Source organism: Odocoileus virginianus, unplaced genomic scaffold (genome assembly GCF_023699985.2).
Source record: "Odocoileus virginianus isolate 20LAN1187 ecotype Illinois unplaced genomic scaffold, Ovbor_1.2 Unplaced_Scaffold_1, whole genome shotgun sequence".
NCBI classification, from domain to species: domain Eukaryota; kingdom Metazoa; phylum Chordata; class Mammalia; order Artiodactyla; family Cervidae; genus Odocoileus; species Odocoileus virginianus.
In genome coordinates this window covers 1,659,056-1,682,666 of record NW_027224263.1, presented here as the reverse complement: position 1 = coordinate 1,682,666, position 23,611 = coordinate 1,659,056, and the positions used below count along the sequence as shown (strand labels likewise).

General features: G+C 44.4%; 1 protein-coding gene across 1 annotated transcript in view; it reads left to right on the top strand.

Moving 5' to 3' along the window:
* Positions 1-23,611, top strand: part of COL4A6 (collagen type IV alpha 6 chain) — a 323,591-nt gene that overhangs the window by 275,735 nt on the left and 24,245 nt on the right. The window contains exons 13-26 of the mRNA XM_020898381.2: positions 555-608; positions 7,117-7,176; positions 8,234-8,278; positions 8,755-8,808; positions 10,024-10,093; positions 11,106-11,213; positions 12,283-12,423; positions 13,369-13,473; positions 15,174-15,334; positions 15,821-16,000; positions 16,515-16,698; positions 19,564-19,617; positions 22,279-22,350; positions 22,777-22,884. Of these exons, the coding sequence (XP_020754040.1) occupies positions 555-608; positions 7,117-7,176; positions 8,234-8,278; positions 8,755-8,808; positions 10,024-10,093; positions 11,106-11,213; positions 12,283-12,423; positions 13,369-13,473; positions 15,174-15,334; positions 15,821-16,000; positions 16,515-16,698; positions 19,564-19,617; positions 22,279-22,350; positions 22,777-22,884 (1,396 nt within the window). The remainder of the gene's footprint in view (positions 1-554; positions 609-7,116; positions 7,177-8,233; positions 8,279-8,754; positions 8,809-10,023; positions 10,094-11,105; positions 11,214-12,282; positions 12,424-13,368; positions 13,474-15,173; positions 15,335-15,820; positions 16,001-16,514; positions 16,699-19,563; positions 19,618-22,278; positions 22,351-22,776; positions 22,885-23,611) is intronic.

Sequence of the window (23,611 nt, the reverse complement as noted above, 5' to 3'; positions counted from 1 at the left end):
TTTACAGGAAGTAATCATTGTTTTGGGAACAGTTTGGGAGCATATGAAAAATTCCCTGCCTTCCTAACTATTCCCAAACCTTAAGGAGCCCCTTCAGGGTACTAATCGGTAAATTAGCATATCAAGGAAAGACAGATTAGAGTATTATGCAGCACTTTCCAAACTGTAATCATTACTCTTTTCCCAAAACCATTGATGTCTTTGCAGCCAGTAATTTGCTAGAGAAAATCGCACTTAACAGCTTCTTCCACTGGAAAGAAAACAGATGATCATCTTTTCTGCCTCCCAATTAACCTGGGCATTTGAGATTCTGTTTTGGATTGTTTTTTTCCCCCTGCCATGGACTTTGGTCCTTTCCACACCACAAAAGGCTCCCTAAATTTAGACATCCTAGTGTAGTTACTAGTTGTGGAGCCTGGGCAATCTGCATCAGCATCTGGCATCCCAAACATCCCTATGGTTCCCCACTGCCCATCCAAGTAACTCAAGGGAGCCATCTCCTTTATGTTCACTGCTGCCTGCTGCTACTCACTGAGCTTTGATTGATTTTCCAGGGTGAACCAGGGCCTCAGGGCTTCCCAGGAATAAGTGGTCCACCTGGTCTGCCGGTAAGTCTCCCTATTTGGTCAACATGTATTTGAGGATCTGATTGGACAACAGCTATACTAATAAAAAGCAAACAGAAATACTTTCCTCCTATGGTTATTGTAGAGAATTTAACCGTCTTCATTGTTAGAAGGCATTTAAGGACATGTTCTTGTTTTTCAAATCCATGGGGACATTAGGTTCTTCATATGACTATATAGCTTAGAGGATATTATCTCCAAGCCCTAGAGTTGAAACAGACCTATAGGCTTGACTTCTGATTTCACCAGTTTCTGGCTATGTGACAAGTTTCTTAACTTTTCTAAGCCTCAGTTTCCTAACCTACCAAAAAAGGGGGGACAATAATGGGGTGGTTACGAGGATTAAAGGAGATAATATGCATGAAAAGGACTTAATAAATGCCTGGCACTTATCAATTGTTCAGTAAATGGTAATGTTAGTGATCCTTTTTTCACTTTCCTAAATGGCCTTGTATCTTAGATTTTTTTTTACCCAACAATACTTTTTGAGGGCCCCTATATGCCAGGCCTTCTGCTGGACTCTGAAGCTCAAACGGTAAATAACAATCAGATAGGTATGAGTCCCTGACCTTGAGGAAAGTATATTCAAAGGGCAGAGGGGTAAGGGATGGGAGAGAATTAACAAATAAACAAATGAATGGAGAACAAGTTCCTATCGTGGTAAGTGATACATAGATGATAAAAAGGGGTCAAAGTGATGGAGTGTGAATGGGGAATGGAATTGGTTACTTTGGACAGAGTGGTCAAGAAGGGCCTGTCTGAGGAGGTGCTTATTATAAGGGAGTAAGTCATGTGGAAGTTTTGGAAGAGTGTTTCTGGCCAAGAGAACCACAGTGCCAAGACCCTAAGGAACAGCAAGAAGTAGGTGGGTGGAGAAGAGTGAGCAAGGCTAATAACCAGAAAAAGAGGCAGGAGCCAGGTCATGGAGACTTTTGTAGGTCAAATGTGGCTTTTTGTTAAATGTAATGGGAAGCCATTGGAAGACTCTGACTTGTATTTTTAAGAAGATCTCTCTTTGTGGTAGTGGGAAGTGGAGGGGAGTAATGGAAGATGGGGGCAAGGAGCGGGGGTCAGCAAACAGAGGCTACTGTGACAGTGCAGGTGAGAAATGGTGATGTCTTGGACTAAAATGGAAAATGGAAAGAAGTACATAAATTCAAAATGTAAAAAGTTGAAATTTCTTGTTCTGGAACATTTCAAACATATACAAAGTGAAGAGAATGGCATAATGATCCCCGTGTCCCCATCACCTGGCTTCAATAATTAGTAACTCATGGCCAATCTGAAGCCAGTAACAGACATAGCACTTCAGTGCAAACACCTCAGTATTTCTAAGAGATAAGGACTTTTTAAAGACATCGTGATGATTTCATCATCACTAATTAATTATCAGTAATGACTTAACATTCATTATCAGAATTCGTATTCATGATTGTCTCATAAATATATTTTTTAATAATTACCTTGTTCGGAATCAGAATCGAAACAAGGCCAACACACTACATTTACTTGATATATCTATTAAACCACATGATGAGTTCTGAAGGAGCTGATGAAATTTCCATGGATTGGGTGTCGGGGTTGGGAGGGAAATGGATAAATCAAAGATGACTAGGCCTGTCCCGGCTGGCTGGAAAAGTGAGAACAGAGGACTCCAGGGTTTCCCTGCAGTTCTTTGAAACACTTTGCGTCTCTCCTGGTGGCCAGAAAACCCAGCCAGTAGAGCCAGTGGCACAGGTGGCTTTCACGATGATGGCTGCTACTCCATAGAGACACAGCAGCACAGAGAACCATCTGTTCTATGGCTTTGATTTTAATCAACTCAGAATCTAATGAATCAGAAAGGGAAAGAATCCTGATGTTGGAGACAGGATACCTAGACTTCAGCCCCAACCCCAGGTCTGAGACTTTAAGTCTCTGAACCTTTCTGTATATATGTCACATGGCAATGGTCATCTCTCCTGTTTTGAGACCAACTCATGATGTACGTCAGGTTTCTTTGCAAAGTATAAAGCTGTGCTGTCCAATATAATAACCACCAGCCACAAACACCTACCAGTCCCTTGAAACGCGGCTAGTTTGAAACAAGTTGTGCTGTAAGTATAAAACACACAACAGATTTCCAAACCTAGGTGTGAAGAAAATAATAGAGAATATCTCATTTTTTAAACAATTTTTACTTCAGTGTTGAAACAATATTTATGATGTGCTGTGCTATGTATGTTGTGCTAAGTTGCTTCAGTCATGTCCGACTCTTTGCGACCCTGTGGACTGTAGCCCACCAGGCTCCTCTGTCTGTGGGATTCTCCAGGCAAGAATACTGGAGTGTGTTGCCATGCCCTCCTCCAGGGGATCTTCCCAACCCAGGGATTGAACCTGCATCTCTTACATCTCCTGCATCGGCAGGTGGTTTCTTTACCACTAGCGCCACCTGGGAAGCCCAATATTTATGACATATTTGATTAAATAAAATGTTAAATTAATGTCACCTATTTGTTTTACTTTTTAATGAAACTACTAAACAATTGAAAATAACATAGTAGCTCACATTATCTTTTTATTGGACCACACAGATATAGAGTACTTTGCGAGTGGGTTGGGGGATCAAGTCTGTACCTTTACTTTGTGAGCATTTCACATAGATTCTAGTCACACACATCATCTCTGTTATGTAAGCAAGATGGACTGAGCTTATATCCCTGTACTGATGAGGAAACTATGGCCTGAAGAGGTAAAGAGTCTTGTCCAGAGTTATACAGCAAGTTATTAGCAGAACTGAGACTGAAATTCAGTTCTCTTGAATACTAGCCAGTTCCAGGCTTTTTCCTCATACCACACTGCCCCCTACAGTTCAGTTGGTTCTTGTCTTGGTGGTGGTGGATTGTGTGATCTCTGCTGCTCTGCCATTCACTGGCTCCCTCCTTCCTATCCAATTCCCTGTTCTACCTCAGAGGAATTCCCCTTCTGCAAATTCACCCCATTCCCTTTTGCCCTGTAAAAGAAAGACAGACTGACAGCAATGAACAGTGATAAACTGCAATGCCTTTTTAAGCTCAGCATTTCCAGTGTTTCACAGTGTGATCTGACAAATAGAAACCCCAGTTGACTGTAAAGACATCCAAGCTGGAAAAATACCTTTCTTTATATGGTACAGTGTATTTTCAGAGAGTGGGAATCAAGAAACCAGAGTTCTCAGCCCACTTTGGCATGGATTCCACGTGTAACCCTGGCCAAATCCTGTAACTCCTTTGCTCCTAATATCTCTATCTGCTTAGTAGGGACATTCATAGGTACCTTCTTGCCTTCTGTCAAAAAAGTTGTAAGAAGAAAGGTGGTAACATGTTTCAGATACTCTGAACTTTTCGAAAGGAACACACTTCTCAAAGCCAGAACCCTCACATCAGCTTTCAATTTCCACACTCACTGAGAAACAAGACAGCGCTGAGGGTAGAAATCTCTAGAGAATCCAAATGTTCCCTTCAACCGTTTGTTCTCTTTCCATTCTAGCCCAGATCTTTGCAGGAGCGACAAGTGGCCAACCTGACTGGTTTAGGCCTCACCTTCTTTCCCTTGCCCTTTCTGCAGTGACCCAGCACCTCTGTTTTTGTGGCTCAGCCCCAGCTTCACACATTTCACCACACTGTCCCAGCAACAAACTTACACGTAGGCCACAGGTGCTCCTGTGGAGACTCTCAGTCATTTACCTCTGCGCCCTCCAAGGTGCCAGCAAACACAGGGTAAGGCAACATGGCAGATGGGGGAGAGAGAGAAGAAAACAAAATGGTCCATCCTGAGGTGATTGTTGGGTGGAGCTGAGGCAACTACTGGGCAGGTGGGAGTTCTCCTTCAGTGGAGCCCCAGGCTTTCCAGGCATTTCAGGTAGGTCTTTCAGAGGTGCAGCCCCAACTTGACAGACTTAAGCTAGGCCCCAGGCTCTGGTGCCCTGAGGGGGCAGTAGCAGCAGTGTAACGGGATCAGAGCTGAGGAAGACTGACTTGTCTAACCTCTCAAGTTTCACATCTCAAGTCCCCCTGCAGTGCCAAGCTGAACAGATTCCTGTGGTTTAGCCTCCCAAAAATGACCCCCAAATATGATCACTCCCTGCCCTTTCCCTGTGGCCTTAGCCCCTTTTCAGACTTCAGCCTCCCTCCTGCCTTCCTGCCCTGGTTGTGCAGATGGGCCTCGCCCTTCTCCATGGCCCTTATGGGGGCTGGGAGAGGAGCCTGGGCAGAGGGTGACCACCCTGGCAGCCTGCCTCTTGGGCCAGCAGGTCTCTGAGGACCCAGAGCCAGTGTCTTTCACTCCACAGTGGGGCCTGACACCCCCTGGTTGCAGCCTAATGTTTGCAGCTTGCCTTTTTCTCATACCACGCTCCTCATCCTGCCGACCCCCCTCAACTCCTGGCCATGTGATTGAAGTTGAGTTTTTACAGAGCCACTAATATCCTTGAACCAAAAATACCAGGAGACCAAGGCCCTAGAGAGCAGACCTGTAAACAGCTAAGCTAGTTCTCTAATGAGGCGTTCTTGGCCATGGCTGAGAAGAGGTGTGGGAGCAGTGGGTGCAAGTCAGGTCATGACGAGCACTGACTGGGACAGGGCCGGGGCCCAGGACATCTTGCTAGAACAGCTTGTTCAGCAGGGCCTTGTATGGGGCCTCCATGTGCTGGGAGACAAGCTGAGTCTACAACCCAATATCTTGCCAAGTCATCTATGTTTTATTGGCTTTAACCCACACACACAAATTGCTTTATATTTTTTTTTCTTTTTAAATATTGTGTGTATTTATTTTTGTTCACATTGTAGCTCAAGCTCTCAGACACTCTCTCTGAGAAAGCAAGAGTCCAGAGGCTCCTTCTGCTTTCTGAAGAAGGACAAGGCCCTTTTGTCTTTACAACTGTGGACAAGATAGGTGGGGGCTGTGAGATGGTTCCTGGACATTCTTCCCCTCACCCTTTTGAACACTTTTGTTCCCTGGGTCACTGTTCTATTTAATTCAACAAATATGTATCGGACCACCTTGTGTGTGTTCAGCCTACAGTAACATGCCTTGGAGGAGACAGAAGTGAATGTGATATAAACCTTTTGCTCATAGACTTTCATCTAGAACCTATTTTGGTGCTTGAAGAGTGGGGGCAGCTTGGGCTGCCATTGGCTTCCCTGGTGGCTCAGAGGGTAAAGCATCTGCCTGCAATGTGGGAGACCTGGGTTCTATCCCTGGGTCGGGAAGATCCCCTGGAGAAGGAAATGGCAACCCACTCCAGTACTCTTGCCTGGAAAATTCCAGGCTGCCATAGCTTCCTTCCATAGGCCAGGGAAGGCTCCATGAAGTGTTTGACTTCAGATGCCAGTAGACACATGCCACCAGGGGGCACCATGCCTTGGTGTCCAATTTGAGCTGCAGAACTAAGATTTCAAAGAAGTTTGCATTCAGTTTGACCCACAAGCCATTCAAATAGAAATTCTATTCAGCGTGAGGGCTGAGCTATTTGACTCCTAACTGTAGATGTAGAAAAGAGAAAAGATAAGTAGGAACCAAAGCCTGCTTTGAATTGGATCCTTAACAGACATACACTCCTCACCTCAACAACCACAATGACAGCAAGAAAAACAACTCACATTTAAAAAAAAAAAAAAAAAACTTGGGCCTACAAAGCTAAGGGCTATCCAAGCAACTGTACCCATGGGAATGCTGTGAGTATGAAAGAAGAAGGAAAAACTATTCTACAAATGGGTTTGGAGCAGTGCTTTTTACAACCAGCTGAGCCAGATCACATCAAGAGGACAACAGGACGTGTGCCATAACATTTAGTGTCTTTCACAAGCTTCCTTGTGAGAAGATTTCACTGCCTTCTTTACTCTCTTAATAGGCCTAAATGCTATTTTCCAAAATCTATGCTCCAGAAAGTCCAATTTTAAACACTGACAACAAAGTAACTCAATTACGTTTGTCGTGAAATACTTTATCCACTTTAGCAATGAATTCTTCCATATCTCAGGCATATGCTTGCCCTAGACCCAGCGGGGAGGAAGTGCTCTCATTCACTCTGCTTTTGGGATTTCTGCTTGTCCCTAGAAGATCCTCAAGTCATGTTCACGGCTGCATGCCCTCACCTCCTGTGAGCAGGGCAGGAGGGGTTGGTGACCATCTTGCAGTCCCTCTGGGAGTGTTCCTAAGGCCTGCAAGGCTCTAGACCATGCCTAGATAGAAATGAGCTTCCCAGGTGGCTCAGTGGTAAGGAATCCACCTGTCAATGCAGGAGACCTGGGTTCAATCCCTGGGTCCGGAAGATCCCCTGGAGGAGGAAATGGCAACCCACTCCAGTATTCTTGCCTGGAGAATTCCATGGACAGAGAAGCCTGGCAGGCTATAGTCCATGGGGTCACAGAGAGTCAGACATGACTGAGTGACTAACACTTTCACTTTGGATGGAACCAGGAGGCCTATGAGGAAATCATTGTTATAACTTGTGGTTTCTTTTCTCCTTTAGGGATTTGGAATTGCTGGAGAAAAAGGAGAAAAGGGAATTCCTGGTTTGCCAGGACCTAGGGTATGAACATGGAATATTGCTTGCCTGGATCTATGAAGTCAACTGGTCCATTTTCTTTCTTGTTTGCATCTTTCTATTATATAACCTGATGTACTCCTAAGCTTCTCTTATTTCTCTTTCTCAACCCTCAGGCAGGTCCCTAAGTCTTCTTCCTCTTCTCTGCCCCACTCCCTTGACTTAGTGGTTCCCTTGAATAAGGAATGATGTACCTTCTACACCAGGGGCTCCTGAGCCCATTTACTCTCGTTTTGTCCTCACATATAATTATCTTCTGGGCTAAAGAATGATGTGAATGATGTGAATGATGTGAATGTTTTCCATCCTATCCTGGGAGGGGCAATTTGCAGGAATGCAAGAGAGAGGCCCAAGTGCAATTTTTATAGAACAGAAACCAGCCTGGGAAGTTCTAGAACATAGTGAATTTGAAGTCAATAGTTTCCAATAATAATCTCACTTCAAGTGGAGAACTAACTGTTAGCCTCTCTGATTCCTAGCTTCAGGCACTTGGGTCTCAGCTTGTAAACAACTGGCCAACCTTCACCTTAAAGAAGCAACATTTCAGAGAATTAATTCATTGTGTTTTTAGCTTGGTCATGAAGCTTGTTAAGAGTCTTGAGTATTTAGGAATGTTCATCCATTAGGCTGCCATTTCTTTCTCCACTCTCCTCTTCTCCCTTGTCTTGAAAACATATAATCACCAACAAAGAATGCATTTGGGGTGAGAGACAAGAGGCCCTCCCACAATCTATTTAAAAATCTCATGACTTGGAACTAATGCAGACTAAGTATAATACCACCCAGCCCTTCTACCAAATTCCACCTACTACTTAAAATGTTTCCATTTATTTAGCTCTTTAAAAATTCCCTGTGCCTCTATTCAGCCTGATGGATTAGTGCATAGAAAGAAGTCATTAAGCCAAGTCTAGGAACATTCTCTTACCTGATTTTAGGGGCTGCTAAATCCTGAACTCAGTGGGAGAGCTTTGTTATGTAAGTCTAGTGGCTTTGTCTACTGTGGGCTATTAATCTTTCTAAGGTACCTCTATTCTCTTTACAGGGTCCCATGGGTTTAGAAGGAGTCCAAGGCCCTCCGGGGAGTCAGGTATTTGGGATAATATCATTAAAGTCTCAATGTATAAAATCCTGACCAGAAGACCCTCCTACTTTATTTAACATGACCATCGATCCAAAGGGAAACACTGCTTATAATGCAAATTGTCTGCCTCTATTTGCTGATAGAATCTCAGCCACTCACTTCTTTTGTTTTTACCCAAGATGAGTGTGCAGTAAGTTCGGTGCCATAATGCAGTCATACATCTTTAACACGATATCAGGGCCAAGCCAGCTTATATTCATCTCTAGCCTTGTGGTCTTTGTACCCACTAACATGCAAGTTGGCTACCTAGCACCATAATTGCTTCCTGAAATATTTTATGGCTTCCAGAGTCAGGTACAATCCATGCATGTTCTGGAATGCCAGCCAAAATCCCTGTGCCATTTGTCCTGGACTAATCCAAAAACCAACCTCTCTTATGCTCTTAGACACTCAATTTAGTTGTAACTATGTTTCTTTCACAGGGCAGGAAGGGGTCTTCAGGTTTCCCTGGGCTTAATGGATTCCCAGGAATTAAGGTAAGGCTGGTGGGAGGTGAAAATCCAGGATTGGGAAGATGGAAGGGCAAGGAATTAGTATAAATGCTATTTTGTCCATTTGGGCTGCTATAACAAAATATCACAGACTGGGTGGCTTATAAACAATGGAAATTTATTTCTCACAGTTCTGGAGGCTGGAAATCTGACATCAGAGTGCCAGTATGGTTGAGTTCTGGTGACGATCCTCTTCTGGCTTGCAAACTGCCTACTTGTAACAGTGTCCTCAAGGTGGAAGGGACAAGCTAGCTCCTAATGGTGGGAGCTCTGCCCTCATGACCTAGTCACTTCCCAAAGACCCCACCTCCTAATATTATCACCTTGGGCATTCGGTTTTCAACATGAATTTTCAGGGGACATAAACATTTAGATCATAGCACATGCCTACATAATGAGATGGGGTGTGTTTTAGTGATTTGATATTTTAGATGTCACCCACTTTACCCCAAATGCATGCAAGCTACTTTGAACACACAAAGTTGATGACCATTCCTTAGACACGACTTGATCAGTGGTAGACGAAAAAGTGGCGGTCACAGTGTGGGAGCAAATCCATCCATACAAGGAGAAATATTCTATTCTTGATATCATTTAGAATGAGCAACTTTGGAGTTTTGTTATCATTCTTGAATTCTTTCAGACAATGCACCCCCCCTTACTGCCTGAACCTGGGGCAAGTGGCTCCTGCCACCCCACCCTGGATATGCCACTTTATCCAATTCTGGTACCTGAGTCCCTCTTTTGAGAAAAGTAGGACTCTTTTAATTTCTTCAGCTTGATGTCATCCAATAACAAGGGCAGTGACAGTAGCAGAGTTTCAAGCCTGCCGAACATGGGAAAGAAAGTTAAAACTCTGTTCCCTCCTCAGCACCTCTTGAATATAGCCATATTGTCTCTTCCTGCAATATGTTTCCCAGGTTCAGAAGCAGATTGTCCTGGAGTCAGGTTGCAACATAAATCAGGACCCCTTGTCCTTGACAGATTTGAAGTTGAGTGTCAGGCCTCTGGCCTGCCTTGTGTCACCTTCCTCTTAAATTTATTTGACTTTGAAATTAACCTATGGACAAATTGGCCCTCAAAATAAGGGGTTACAGAAAGAGGAATCTTTCATTGTCTTGGGGAATGGTTTTGAGGGAACATGATCTTAGGTGATGAGGTCACAGAAATATTTGTGTTTAATGTATTTAATCTTTGCAGGGTGAAAAAGGTGGCATTGGCCTGCCAGGTCCAGATATTTTCATCGATACAGATGGTGCTGTGATCTCAGGTGCAACTTTTCATTGAGTTGAGTGGGAAAAAACAGAAAGTTGAATTTTATATCCCCTGTAATTATTTAAAGGATATTGTATCAGTCATTGGATTGCTGCTAAACCCAACATCCACAAGAGCCATTCATGGATCCTGAACTTGGGGAATGAATTGAACTCCAGTGTTTTAGGCAAACAAGCCAATCCCTATTAATCCATGTTTGTGTTAGGTCACCAGTCGGATTTGCATTGGCCTGGGTCTTGATTAGCTAAAAATGGTTCTCCTAGTGACACTTAGGAAAGGATTCACATCCTCTCAGCTAGGGTAACTTCAGCCTGATGCAATGGGACACACAGAATCTCATGTATGTCATGCTTGAGCCTGACAATTTCACAGGAAGTGGGAAAGTATCTTTGGCTAGGGGAACAAGTGGTCAACAATGCTCAGTAGTATGACACTTTGGAAGTTTTTCTTTACCTCTCATTGTTGTAGTTACTATATGTGTCCAGTTCTTCCTTTTGGCTTCTCCAGAGATCCAGATGCTCAACCAAAAGCTTCTGCTATAGTACCTGTCCACTCGGATCTCCTAACTAATCCCTCTCCTCACATCTTCTCAGACCCATGCCCTGTCTGGTAAACTCATTAAAGCTGAGGTGTTGGTGGTTGACAGTGGCTTCCTATGTTCCACGACCAAGAAACCTGTGTATACTTGAAGGGTACACCTCAACACCTTAACCCAAATGGTAGAGGTTTGAGGCATGACAGAAGATTACTAGTGAGAACCTTCCTAGTACTTATCAGATCTTACCATGGAAGGCAAGCCCTAACCAGTCCAGTTCTGAACACTAGGAGACCCTTAGTTCAAGTAGGCCCATCATCACATGAGCACATTAGCATCTGGAAGACCTGTAAAGGGCAAGAAAGGCACTTCCAACCTGAGAACATCTCCTTGCAACTCTTTTGAGGCATTTTGTGACATTTGTGGGCTTCCTTTGGTTTGCTTACTGCTTTTTTTTTCTTTGCAATGCCAGGTTATCCTGGAGACCCTGGTATGCCAGGCCTCCCAGGCCTTAAAGGAGATGAAGGCATACAAGGCCTGCCTGGCCCTCCTGGTGCCCCTGGATTACCAGCTTTACCAGGTGAAACAAACCAACCCACCCCCTGCACAGATTAGTCCTCTATATCCACTCTGACGCTCAGCATCCCCTGCTATACCTCTGGTCTGGGGACTTAGTTAACCAAAGTCAAAAGAAAGGTAGACCTAGTCAGTAAGCTCCCCTCTGTGAGTGCAAGGACAAATGTACTCAAGGCCTGGGTAAGCAGCATTCCTTTGGCCTCGATAATGTACCATAGATAGACAGGCCATCAGTGAGGCCTAGACCATCAGTGAGGAAGCCTGGGTTAGACTGCTGCAGCCCTGTCACTCTTCTGTGGATGTGCCATTGCAGCTGATGCTTGCCAGAAGAAGCTAACAAAAGCCTAGAGGAAAATTTGTACCCAGACCTTCACTGTGTGCTTAACCCAGGCAGTAAATGGCCCTGGGATCCTGTGGATGACACCCTTGAAACAGTCATTGGAGGCACACACTCATATGTCACTCTATTAGCAGTAAAAAGAGAAAGGGCATACCAGAGTCTGGGAGGCACTGATGTCCCAAATATAAAGCCAGACATTACTTTTAAAAACAGCAGTTTCTAAATTCCTCAGAGATGGGCCTCTATAAGGATACCTGTGCTTTTAAAACATCCCCTTGTGGGACTTCTTGGCAGTCCAGTGGTTAAGACTCCATGCTTCCAATGCAGGGGGCATGGTTCGATCCCTGGTTGGGGAACTAAGATCCCACATGCCACATGGCACAGCCAAAAAATAAAAATTAAAAAAAAAAAGCCCCTTGAAAGAGGTACAGCTGATCCCAGCACCAAGGTGGAAAAAATCTAGAAATGGGGGGCTGGAGTCCCAGTTTTCTCTCTCAGGTTTGCCACTGAGAAGTTCTAGGCCCTTGACCATGTTTCTGTACATCTTTGGGCCTCTGTTTCCCAGGAGGTTAGGCTAGATGATTCCTAGGGACCCTTTTAACTTAGCTGTAGGAGAGAGGCAAATGCTTTCCCAAACTCTTCTTGGAGTTAGTGTCTAACATATGGCACCAATTGGACTCCTTGAAGAGGAGGCTGATGTGACTAACATTTTTGTGTGGGCTTATCCTTCCAGGTGGCCCCGGTGCTCTGGGGCCCAAGGGAGCTCTAGGCCTGAAGGGGGAACGAGGAAAGCCCGGCCGCACCACAACGGGGGCAACTGGTCTCCCTGGCAGAGGTGGTTTGCCAGGCCTGCCAGGCCTACCAGGCCCACCTGGTAAGTTGTTTCTCCCTTTGGTCTTGAGATCCGCGTGTGATCCAGACTGTAGAACAGCCCTGATTTTTGAGGGAGGGAGCAGTTCACAGGTTAGGGACCACAGCAATCAGAGTGTTCATCAAAGAAGATGAGCAAGGGCCATCTCAGTGACCAGACACTCCCTAATGCCTTCCGACTTCTGTAGTCATTTCATTTAGCCCCTCACTGTTCTCAACCCCTAAGCCTGTGGACTGGTAGTTCTCGAAGGAGCAGAATTGGCTCTTTTAAGCTTTCCCTGGTCCTCAGGGCTCCAGCAGGATGGGCTGAAAGCTCGAGAAATTAGAAACAAAGCCTGGATCTTCATGTTTCTGTGTGCTCAGTCGTGTCCAACTCTTTGCGACCCCATGGACTGGGGCCCACCAGGCTCCTCTGTCCATGGGATTTCCCAGGCAAGAATACTGGAGTGGGCTGTCATTACCTCCTCCAGGGGATCTTCATAGATGGCTGCTGAAAGCCTCCACAGGACTTATTCTTCTTAAGTCATCAGAGGATGAGACTCTAGATTCTAAGAAAAAAGGCTAGAAATACACCCTGCATGTTTCTTTGTAACCTACATCCCCTGACTGCTGCAGCTCGTCCCCATCTCCTCTTTTGTCATAAGAGGACTTCCTGGGATAGACACAGGGATGTCTGAGTTGCTGAAGCTGCCTTGCTTATTTCCATGTCCCCACTATCTAGTCCAGTGCCTGGAACATAGTGAATGTCCTGTAACTAGTAGAAGTAGAGTGAATTGAGCCAATAGAGTTGGGAAATGGCTACAGACTTTGGGTCCCTGTCTTGGGTTTTTTGAGGGGAGGGTATCTCTGTTTTGATAACTGATGCTCCAGGATTCTTGGTGACTGAGCTGCTGTGCATGAGCCCAGGTTCTTGTAAGCTGCCAAGCTTTTATGTTCCTTCTTCCTGAAGGTGCAGCATCTGAGACGGGAACCCCACAGAGCACAGAACCAGGATTGCCGGGACTCCGAGGGGAACGAGGTCCAAAAGGACATGCAGGCCTCAAAGGAATGAAAGGTGATCTTTGTCTGCTTAGGTTTCTTTGTTCCCCAAACTCCTTGGAGAAGGCCCCCTGGGAAGGAGCCAACCAACAGCCTTGGGAATCCGAACAGGAGCAACCTTGGATCTTGATGTGATTATAAGATTGTCAAAAGTGCTATGTTTGGAGCTCTAAGACTGAGGCTGGCGATTGAGGTTGCACAGGACAAAGTGGCCTCTAGGCCATTCTTCCTGCTTCTCCACCTGTAGAAGCTATTCTGCATATCCTGTAACCCCTCTCAGTTTGCAAGGCCAAGGCAGAAAGTCACTTGTCATTACCTTCAGCCTGCAGGAAAGGTCAAGACCTGAACCTCTGAAAAAGCCAGCTGGCTCCAGGAAAACAACTCCAATCCCCACTGATGCTGAAGGACTGACTGATTGCCCCAGCCTTCAGCTGTCCCGCGCACTCCATCTTCTGCTGTCTTTCGGTCATTCCTCTGTTTCATACTCTAAGGGGAAGATGCTAAAGTGTAAATAAATCAATTTATAATAGTCGCAGCCCAGAGCAAGGTGGAGGAAGAGGTGAAAGTGTCAACAGTTGCTGAAGGGAGTTTTGGAGATGACCTGGGGGATTCAGGTACCAAGATCTCTTCTCAAAGGAATTTACAGCTCTCCTCAACCGCAGAGTGGTTTTCACTTACTCCTCTCCTTTCTCATTGCCCTATCATAAAATGGCACTACCTAAGTATAAGAGCTCATTCAGACATTTTTGAAAGCTCCATCTCTACTTTTTAGACACAGGGAAGACTGCTGGGGGCAAAGGATATTAAATTACAAGTCTTGACCTAGGATGCCAATTTTGGTTTTTCCCTGACTCACTGCCGAGCTAGTGTGCTTCTTGATACCATTATCATACTTAAAAACAGGGCCAATTCTAATGCCTCTCCTTCTATATTCCCATGGTGCCAGAAGGTTTTCTTTCTCTAAGTCTGGAATGATGATAGTAATTCTCAACTGATTCACTAGACATGCGAATCACCATGGGGAGATGACAAAAATTAGATTCTTGGATCTGGCCACCTGAGAGTCTGATTGATTTAGTCCTGGAGTGAGGCCCAGCAAGTTGTCTTGTAAACAAGCATCCCAGGTGATTCAAACTCAGGTAGGAGGTCCATGGATTATTTGGAGAAGAGATTGTCCTTTCAGAGTTTCAGTGACTATGAAGTGATTATTAATTTTCTAAAAGTAGGAGGAGGCCCTTTGGGATCTTAGGGAAACTCAGAGTTACCTATGTTGGCCCAAAATCTCTTTTCTTAGACCGTAAGCACAGATGGTCTAGGTGGCTGGGCCACAGTACTAGTGACTCCGTGCTATCTCTTCAAAGATGCTTTGCTGAACTCTCTATCATTAATTTCTTTGGCATTGTCTCTGTGTACAAAAGACATTTTGGTGAATAGAAACTTCAAGTAGCTTGGATTCCAGACTCTCAGCTGATTAGTATAGGTCAGTGGTTCTCAACTCTGATGGCACATTAGACTGGGCTCTACCCTAGATGAATGAAATCCAAATCACTAACACAGATGTACTTTGATCAAGAGTGAAGCTAGTTCATTTGTGTCTGTTCTCTGCAGGCCTTCAGTGGAGTTGTTCAAGTCACAAATTCCAACTGGCGGGTCTTCCTTCTTCTTGTAAAGATGGCCCACTTAGTTTAATGTTGTCTTTTTTAATTTTTCCTCCAGGGGACCCAGGTTTTTGTGCTTGTGATGGTGGTGTCCCCAACATGGGGCCACCTGGGGAGCCAGGCCTGCCTGGGCCACCAGGACTTCTGGGCCTTCCAGGTCTTAAAGGAACCAAAGGTGATCCAGGCTCTGGGGGTGCACAGGGCCCATCAGGGGATCCAGTAAGTCTTACCAAACTTGGCCCTGAGGAAGCAAATGGGAGCTTGTCAATTGTCCCTCACTCCTCAACAAGCACTTTATTAAAACACATAAAAGAAAGATGGGGATAAAGCAGACTTCAGGGTTTTGATCTGTAATGTGAAGAAATCTGTTTAGCTATCTTGAAAGTCCCTTTCTGCTTTAACCTACTTGTGATCCCTCCCTTCCTCTCTCCCTTCCTTTCACAAAATAACTTACAATTGACCCACACTGTGTCAGACCTTGAAAATAAAATTTGAATTAAGGCAAAGTTCCCATCCTCAAAGATTTCAAAACTTAGAAAGGGTAAGAAAATAAATGGGCAATGATAATCCAAGGTGGTGACATAATCCAGTGTCCATTTTTTGTGCCAAAATTTACCCAAAGACTTGTTTTAGGTCAAATCTATGCAAGGTAATAAAATTCCATGAAGTCTGTATCTCCTGATCATTACCTTCTCTTTTTGTCAGGGTGTATTTGGGCCTCAAGGTCCAACAGGCCCCAAAGGAAAGAAAGGGGACCCGACTCTCAGCACAGGATCAGGGATGCCAGGAGAACAAGGTGATCCTGGCCCCCAGGGGCTCCCTGGTGAGACAGGAGCCCCAGGCAAGGATGGAATACCAGGTTTACCAGGGCTGCCAGGCCTTCTGGTAAGTTGATTTTTCTTGGGTGACTAGTGCTATAAATCCTCACACTTGACTTGGCAAGGGAAGGAGGCTGATGGCAGCTTCCTACCTCTGCCACCAACACTGTGCTTTTCCTTTCTGCAAAATGGGAATCTTTTTCTCAGAATGGGTCATTGGCTCACTTGATAAATGCTAGTGACAGCTGGCCATTATCACTTAAAATGCTTCAGTTTCTTAGGAGATTTCCCTTGCAGGCAATCCAGCTGCTTTCTGTGACCAACCCCTGCCCCGCCTCCAGGGTTGTTATCTCTGCCCCCCTCACCTGGAGCCTTTTGCATTATAAGGTCACACAGGGTTGACAAGCTTCATTCCCATTACCTCAACTCAGAGGAATTGATTGAAAAACTAGAGTGATAAAGAATTTTAACTGAAAAAAAAAGCCTTGCTCCCACTGGTTATGTGTCTGTTTCCTATGGTCAGAGGGCTCTGCAGATGTGTCTTTAAGTCACACTTTCATTCTTTCCTATGTGTTGTCTAGGGTGATGGTGCACAAGGCTTCCCCGGTGAAAAGGGGTTACCAGGACTTCCTGGTGAAAAAGGCCACACTGGTCCAACTGGCCCCCCAGGAACTGGGCTACCAGGGGCTCCTGGACCTCGTGGACTTCCTGGAGATAAAGGAGTAGATGGATTACCGGGGCAACCAGGCCCTCGTGGAGTTCCAGGTGAATCAGCGAATCCAATGGCTTTGGGCTTGGAAAACTGACTCCTTGAGTATAGATATGACCTAGATGCATGAAATGTGTCATAAGAAGACTAATTGTAATCACTGCTTTCAATCCTCTAGAGGGTTTTCATGTGGAAAGGGGATCATAATTGCACTGTGGTACAGGTACACAGAACAATAGAGATTTCAGGTCTACTTCGTGAAAAACTTCCTAATAGAACAGTCCAAAAGTGTAACAGAGTTTCTTTGGGAGGTTATGAGCCCATCATCTCTGGAACATTTCAGACAGAAGCTAGATAACCATTTATTACAAGTGTCATGAAAGAAATAAGTGGAAATTGGACAATAAAGGTATCCTCTAAGTTGTATGGTAATATCAGCAGGGAAGAACCTTTACTTAATTCATAAGATCTCAGACTGAGAAGAGACCCTAGTTCTATCTAGTCTGATTTCCATTTCATACTTTAAATCCCTCCTATTTACATCACTTCTTTTTCTACTTGAATTTCAGGAATTATAGAACCATAGCTCTGCTTATAGATTGTTAATGTGCTATGCTAATAATTTCCCTTCTTGCACACAGCCAGAGCAGCTCTTCATCCCAACTTCTGTGTTTCCACAACTTCTATGTTCCCATTAGTGATACCACACTTCTTATAGTCATCTGAAGTTGCAAAACTTGAAATTTGTCTCATATCCCTCATTTGCAATGCCTCTTATAATCTTCCCTTCCTCTTCTTGGTATTAAGCTCTCGTTATCTCATGCCTAGCTTATCAAATACCTATATGCTTGTTGGGATGGATGGATGGATGAATGAATGACAACAATTTCCTAAGTAGTTTTACATCTCCTACCTCTGGACTTCCCCCACCCAAATCCACTAGGAACACTGCTGCCAATTTTATATCTGTAAAGTGCTGATTCCCTCATGTTACTCCCCTAGTCCAAAGCCACAAATGGTTTCTACTGAACAGAGAAACACTCTACTGAAACTCCTCAGGCTGGAATTCAAAAGTCTCCAGACATGGACACAACCAACTTCTCTAACCTGGCCTTATCTCATACTCTTCATAATTAAAACCAAACACTAAAACAGCAGTTTATCTCACTGTCCCCACAAAAAGTACATTCACTTCCACTGCCAATATTTTGCCCATGTTGCCTTTTTTTCTGGGATACTCTTCTTTTGTCTATGTACTCACATCCCATCCAACTTTCAATGTTCAGTATAAGCCCTAATTCTTCCACTAAGCTTTCTCTTGACCCCTACGGTATGTCATTGCCACTTAGATTATATATTTCCTTCCATTAATGTTTTTACTGTTTCTTACTCATTATAAGCCTCTGGATACTATGGAAGGAGAATAATCCTTTTTAGTGTTTCTCAATCTGCCTAGTATAGTACAGTACTCCACAAGAGACTAATATACACACTCACAGAGAAAAGGGCCTTCCCCATAACCAAGAGGGTTTTCTTAGATCTACGTCTCCTCTTTCCACCTCATCACCTAGAAGAATTACAAAAAAGAAGACAGATAATTGGTCTCATAAAAATGTATTTGTTTTAAAATGTACTTTTGTGAATTGATATAATAGTACAAGTTAAAAATTGATGATTCAAGACTCTTAAAGCCAAGTCGGTATTTCAGTCCAAGTCAGTATTCCTCTTAAGGTTGTAAAGAATTTTTTTTCAACCTTTTATTTTGTATTAGAGTATATCCAATTAACAAACAATAATTTCAGCTGAACAGTGAAGGGACTCAGCCATACACATCCATTCTCCCCTAAACTCCCCTCCCATCCAGGCTGCCACATAATATTGAGCAGAGTTCCCTGTGCTATACAGTAGGTCCTTGTTGGTTTTCCATTTTAAATATAGCAGTGTGTACATGTCCATCCCAAACTCCCTCTCCCTTCCCCTCATCTTTCCCTACAGCAAGATTATGAGGAATTTTATCAAACAAAATATGCTTCCTTTTGGAAGTCCTGGTGTCAGCTACAATTTTGCTTCCACCTTTGTTCTCAGAGATATTATTCATGGTCATTCCACCGCCCCTCTGCCAATTGGATCTTCACTCTAGGTCAACCTGTTTGGCAGGCAACTAGGTTTTAAACTGAGTTATATTAACATGGTACCTAAAAACTTAGATACACTCAAATTTGGATATTATCAATATTCAGACTGCTTGAAAACAGGTTGAGGCAACAGAAGGAAGCCCACGGGACCATTTCTGTCCCAAACTTCACTACCCCTGGGCCTAGAAAGTTCTCAAGAATCTAGTGATCTAAAAAAGCTATATAGCCTGGGAGATGCCTTATGCAGAAAATATTCTTGTTGCAGTACCAAGACTTTCCAAAAAGTGACTTCATTAGCCTTCTTTTTCTCTCTCTATGGCCACCAAATATAACTCCTCGAACCAAGCTTTCTTTCCACAGATTTAAAAACATTTCACCTGTGGGCCCTAAACATTTGCAATTGTGGGCATGACTGCTTGCTGCCATGAAAAATGAAGATGCCGTTCCTAAACGTACTCACTCCAGCCAGTTGTGGCTCAGGCTAGGACACATTGCCAGGAAAGGGAATGTAGTCATTGAAGCTTTTCAACCTAATAGTATGAATTATTACAAACCCTAGGCAAAGAGACAACTAGCTGTTTCCAAAGAGGCTCTGATCCAGCTGCTCATAGTAATCAATCACCCAGGTTATCACTGCAGTGGCTACTGTGTCCTTGATCCTGTGTGGATGCCAGTTTTCTCCCCTCTATCCAGACAATTTGATCAGTGGGCTACAGACGAGACTTTCCTTGGGCCTCAAAGAACTTCCATCCCGGTTTAATTTTCTTCTTTACTTGATTGGTCTAGGTGACTGCTGCTGCAGGGAGGAGGTTGGGAAAAGAGACTTAGACACAGAGGGAGGTGAGACCTAGCTAGGTCTAGAGGTTCTCAAATGCCAATGGTGGCAAACCACCCCCCTCCTTTTTCTTCACTTTGTCTCAGATATTCACAGTGGCCTGAGCACCACACTGGAGGCCTGAGTTGGGGAGGGGTGATCCTAAGGCTGGGGTAAAAAGGCTCATGCTGACACTGCTTCAAAGGCTCCTTAGCACACCTCTTCTGGGAGGGAGGAGAGAGGAAGTGGGCACGCAATTTCTGTAAGCGGCTGGTCACCTTCATCATGCATGTTGATGGCTTTGCTGATCTCTGCCTTGAATATCTTCATTTACGAACTTAACTGATGCCATGACTTGCCTTGGGAGTTACCTAAAAGGATCTACACATCTGATATTTATTCATTTGACCTGGAATCAACCAAGATGTTAGAATCTTGATAACCAGAACTGCTTTTTGATTCTGAAGATGAGTTTTGGCATTAATGAGGAAATTCTGAATAATGATGTCATTTGTTGCACTTGTAAAATAGAACATGGGTAGAGCTGGTTTCTGCTTTGTTGGGGAGAAGGCTCTGAATTTATGTAAAGTAAGAGAGCCAGATGTATGACTTGAAGTCCTTACCTTCTCGCCATTTTGATCCTCTGCTTGAAATACACAAATGTGTACAGGACTGGTCTGAGGCAAAAGGGAAGTATGCCCCTGATTCCTTCTGGTATCTACTCATCTTCCATTTTCTCATTATTTTTCCTTCCCTGGAACCTTTCCAGATGCCTGTCCTCAGCCCCATCCTCTAAAGGTTTTGTTTTCCTCTGGTGATCACAACTGAAAAGAATCTATAAAACTGATATGATAAATTGAGGATAGGTGGTTTCATGTTTGGACCTGGCCCAGAGATATTTATCTTTTGCCCAGTTTGTTTTTTTAAGCCATAAAGCAATGGAACTACAATGTTTGATACATTAAAGTCAATGAGCTATTGAAATAGTTGGGGCAGCAGAGTTTTCTCCAGGGTCCCTCTCAGAATACCACATAGGGAGGCAGTTCTTCAGCCTAGTCCAAAGCTGAGGGCAGGACTGCAGCCCTCTCCCCATGAAGCATCTCATCCATCATGAGATGCTTGCTCATAAAGCATCTTTCCACAGTAGGGAGATAGCCCTCTGAAAGAGCTCCATCATTTCAGCACCTGGCAGGATGGAGACGGGTATAACCAGCTGTGGAGGAAGATCAGGTTTGTGGCTATCTTTCCACCTGTGAAAATGTAACTATAGGAGCTTGACTTCTAGAAGGCAGAAAGCTGCTGCCAAGGCTACAAAATATGTCACTAACCTGAATGAGGTAGAATCTAGGGGATGGCCTCAAGGGAGCTCTTCTGAATACTCCTCCTTAAGATACTAAAAAACTAGTATTCATGGAGCACATACCAGGGTGCCCAGCACTGTGCTAAGTGCTATTAGCACTATTCCATATAATCCTCACAAGTACCATATGAGATAAGTAGCTCCAGTTTTACACATGAGACTCAGAGAAGTTGAGTATCTTGCTCATACAACTAGTTAGTAGCAGAACTACAATACAAGCTCAGCTCTGTCTGGCTTCAGAGCCCAACCTCTTAACCCATACATTATACTGTTGAATTCCCAGTTTTTATTTAGGACAGACAGGTGGTCTAAAAATGCCATCAAGCTTTTGTATTGGAAAATGAAAGCAAAACTCAGGGAGGAATGCCAGCCAGTTGAATAAGCTGTCTGAATCATAGGTTGTATCTTTAAGAGATGTAATTTGTGATTTAAGTACAGGCAAAAGCTATAGCAGTTTCTTAGAACTGTGGGCTCTGTGACTTAAACTAGATCTCTGGGGATTGTTTTAATGAATAGGCAAGACTAATTTTAATTAGCAACTGTTTATAAATGGCCTCTGAAGGAGCCAACTAACAATTCATTCACTGGTATTTTATTAAACCTCCCCTCTGTGATCTTAAGACTTTTTATTTGCACTGTGAGTGAGTAAGGAAGAATTTGCTAGGGGAAGGGCTATGCACATCAATTTCAATGTCTTGAATACTGAAATTGATGACCCCTTCTCTGAGTAGCAGAGTTGACAGTTTCAAATGAGGAGCTGAGCAAAGCGTCACCGTCTGTCATGACCAAGAAAGTGGACTTCAGTGTTTGCTTGGTATAGACATATGGGTCCATCTGACCAAGAATAATGGATAGGTTTCAGTAGATCCTAAATGACATGTGTCAAAAGAACCCAGTGGTTTGGGAAAAGCCTCATTCCAAGAAAAGAGCAGTCATATGAACTTGAGGGGTCTTGTCTTCAAACCCTCCAATCTAGTCATGTGGACATAATAACTAACCCTTAGCATGCATTCTAGGGAGGGGCTCCACCTGAGGGCAGGGTGAATAGGCAACTGCTGTTTGCTGCTGTTCCTACACAACAGGAGACTTTGTTAGAATGTTATGTCCCAGCACTAGGACACTAGAGGCATTCTTTTCCATGAGAAATTGCACTAGGAGTAACTCCCAAGAGCTTCTGAAGCCAAGATTTTTCTGCATGGGCTCCCAGCTTCTGGGTGGAAAGAATAACTTAGCTGTTGCATTCAATGGAATGAAAGTAAAGGAGCATGCTAGGGGGAAATCATCCCTGACTCGATTGGTTCAGCTGCTTACATGTTACCATTTACAGGTATCACCTTGCCTTGTATTATTCCTGGACCATATGGTCCATCAGGACTCCCAGGAGCTCCCGGATTCCCAGGTATGGAATGAGGCCAGAAAAAGCAACTGAGCACACATGTAAGGGCCATATACCAAAGTAAGCCAAGGATAGCCCAGGAGCACTGGGGTGTCCTCGTTCCTCCTGAGAGGGCGGCCTTGAGAATTGAGGAAATAGAATGGCTGATAGAAAGGGCTGTGTGGGGAGGGGAAAATAAGAGAGGCCCTCCAAGAGATTAGGGTTTTTTATTTTTTTTTTTTTTTATTTTTTGACTGCACTGCATGGCTTGTGGGATCCTAGTTCCCCAACCAGGGATTGAACTTGCACCCTTGGCATGAAAGTACGGAGTCATAACCAAAGGACTCCAGGGAATTCCTAACTAACTAATTCCTAATTCTTGACTGGACATCACAAATCATAGCCATACCAACGTTCCTTTCCCCTTACCACTCACATTTGGGTTTTCAGGCCCTAAAGGGGCCCGTGGCCTCCCTGGGGCTCCAGGCCAACCTGGATTGCGTGGAAATAAAGGGAACCCCGGAAGTCCAGGATTGGTTCACCTGCCTGAATTGCCAGGTAAGAAGAGGAGCTTCTCCCCCTGCCCCCCGCCTCTCCTGTTGTGTGAGTATGTGTTTGGATTGTGGTAGCCATCCATCCACTGTAGGAAGTTAGGTTTGTGCTCTGGTGTAAGTGGGATGGTTTTGATTTCATAGTCAGACAAGACAGAGCTTAGAGCTATAGAAGGACAGTGTCTCAGAGCAATAAGGGCCATTTGTGATGAGCTGAGTCAACCCCTTCAGGTTCAGAGGAGGAAACTGTGGCGCATATGGAAAGTGACTCGCCTGAGATCACAAAGTCACTAGTGACAGGGCTAGGACTCTACCGGGTGGTCTGACTGCATGTTCTGTCAATTGGTCTGACTGCACGTTTTGGCAGTTACCCGGATCAACTCCTGAAAGGTCAGAGAAAGAGATTCAGATAAGGGAGAGGGAAGTTGTCATATTTCAGACCCTTGGCTGACACCCTGTTGTTCCAATCTGAGCTTCATTGTGCTACACTGCACCAGCGGTTCTCAAACTGTGTTCCCTCAGCCAGCAGCATCAGCATCACCTCAGAACTTCTTAGTAATGCAGTTCCTTGGCCCCTTGGCAGAGTTACTGATCAGAAGCTTTGTGGCGGGGTGGGGGTGTGGGCCCAACAATCTGGGTTTTTCCAAGCACCCCTGACCCAGGGGATTCTGACGCATGCTCAGTCTGAGAACCACCTCTGCTCAGCAGCAGGGGATTCATCTTAGGCTACGTTT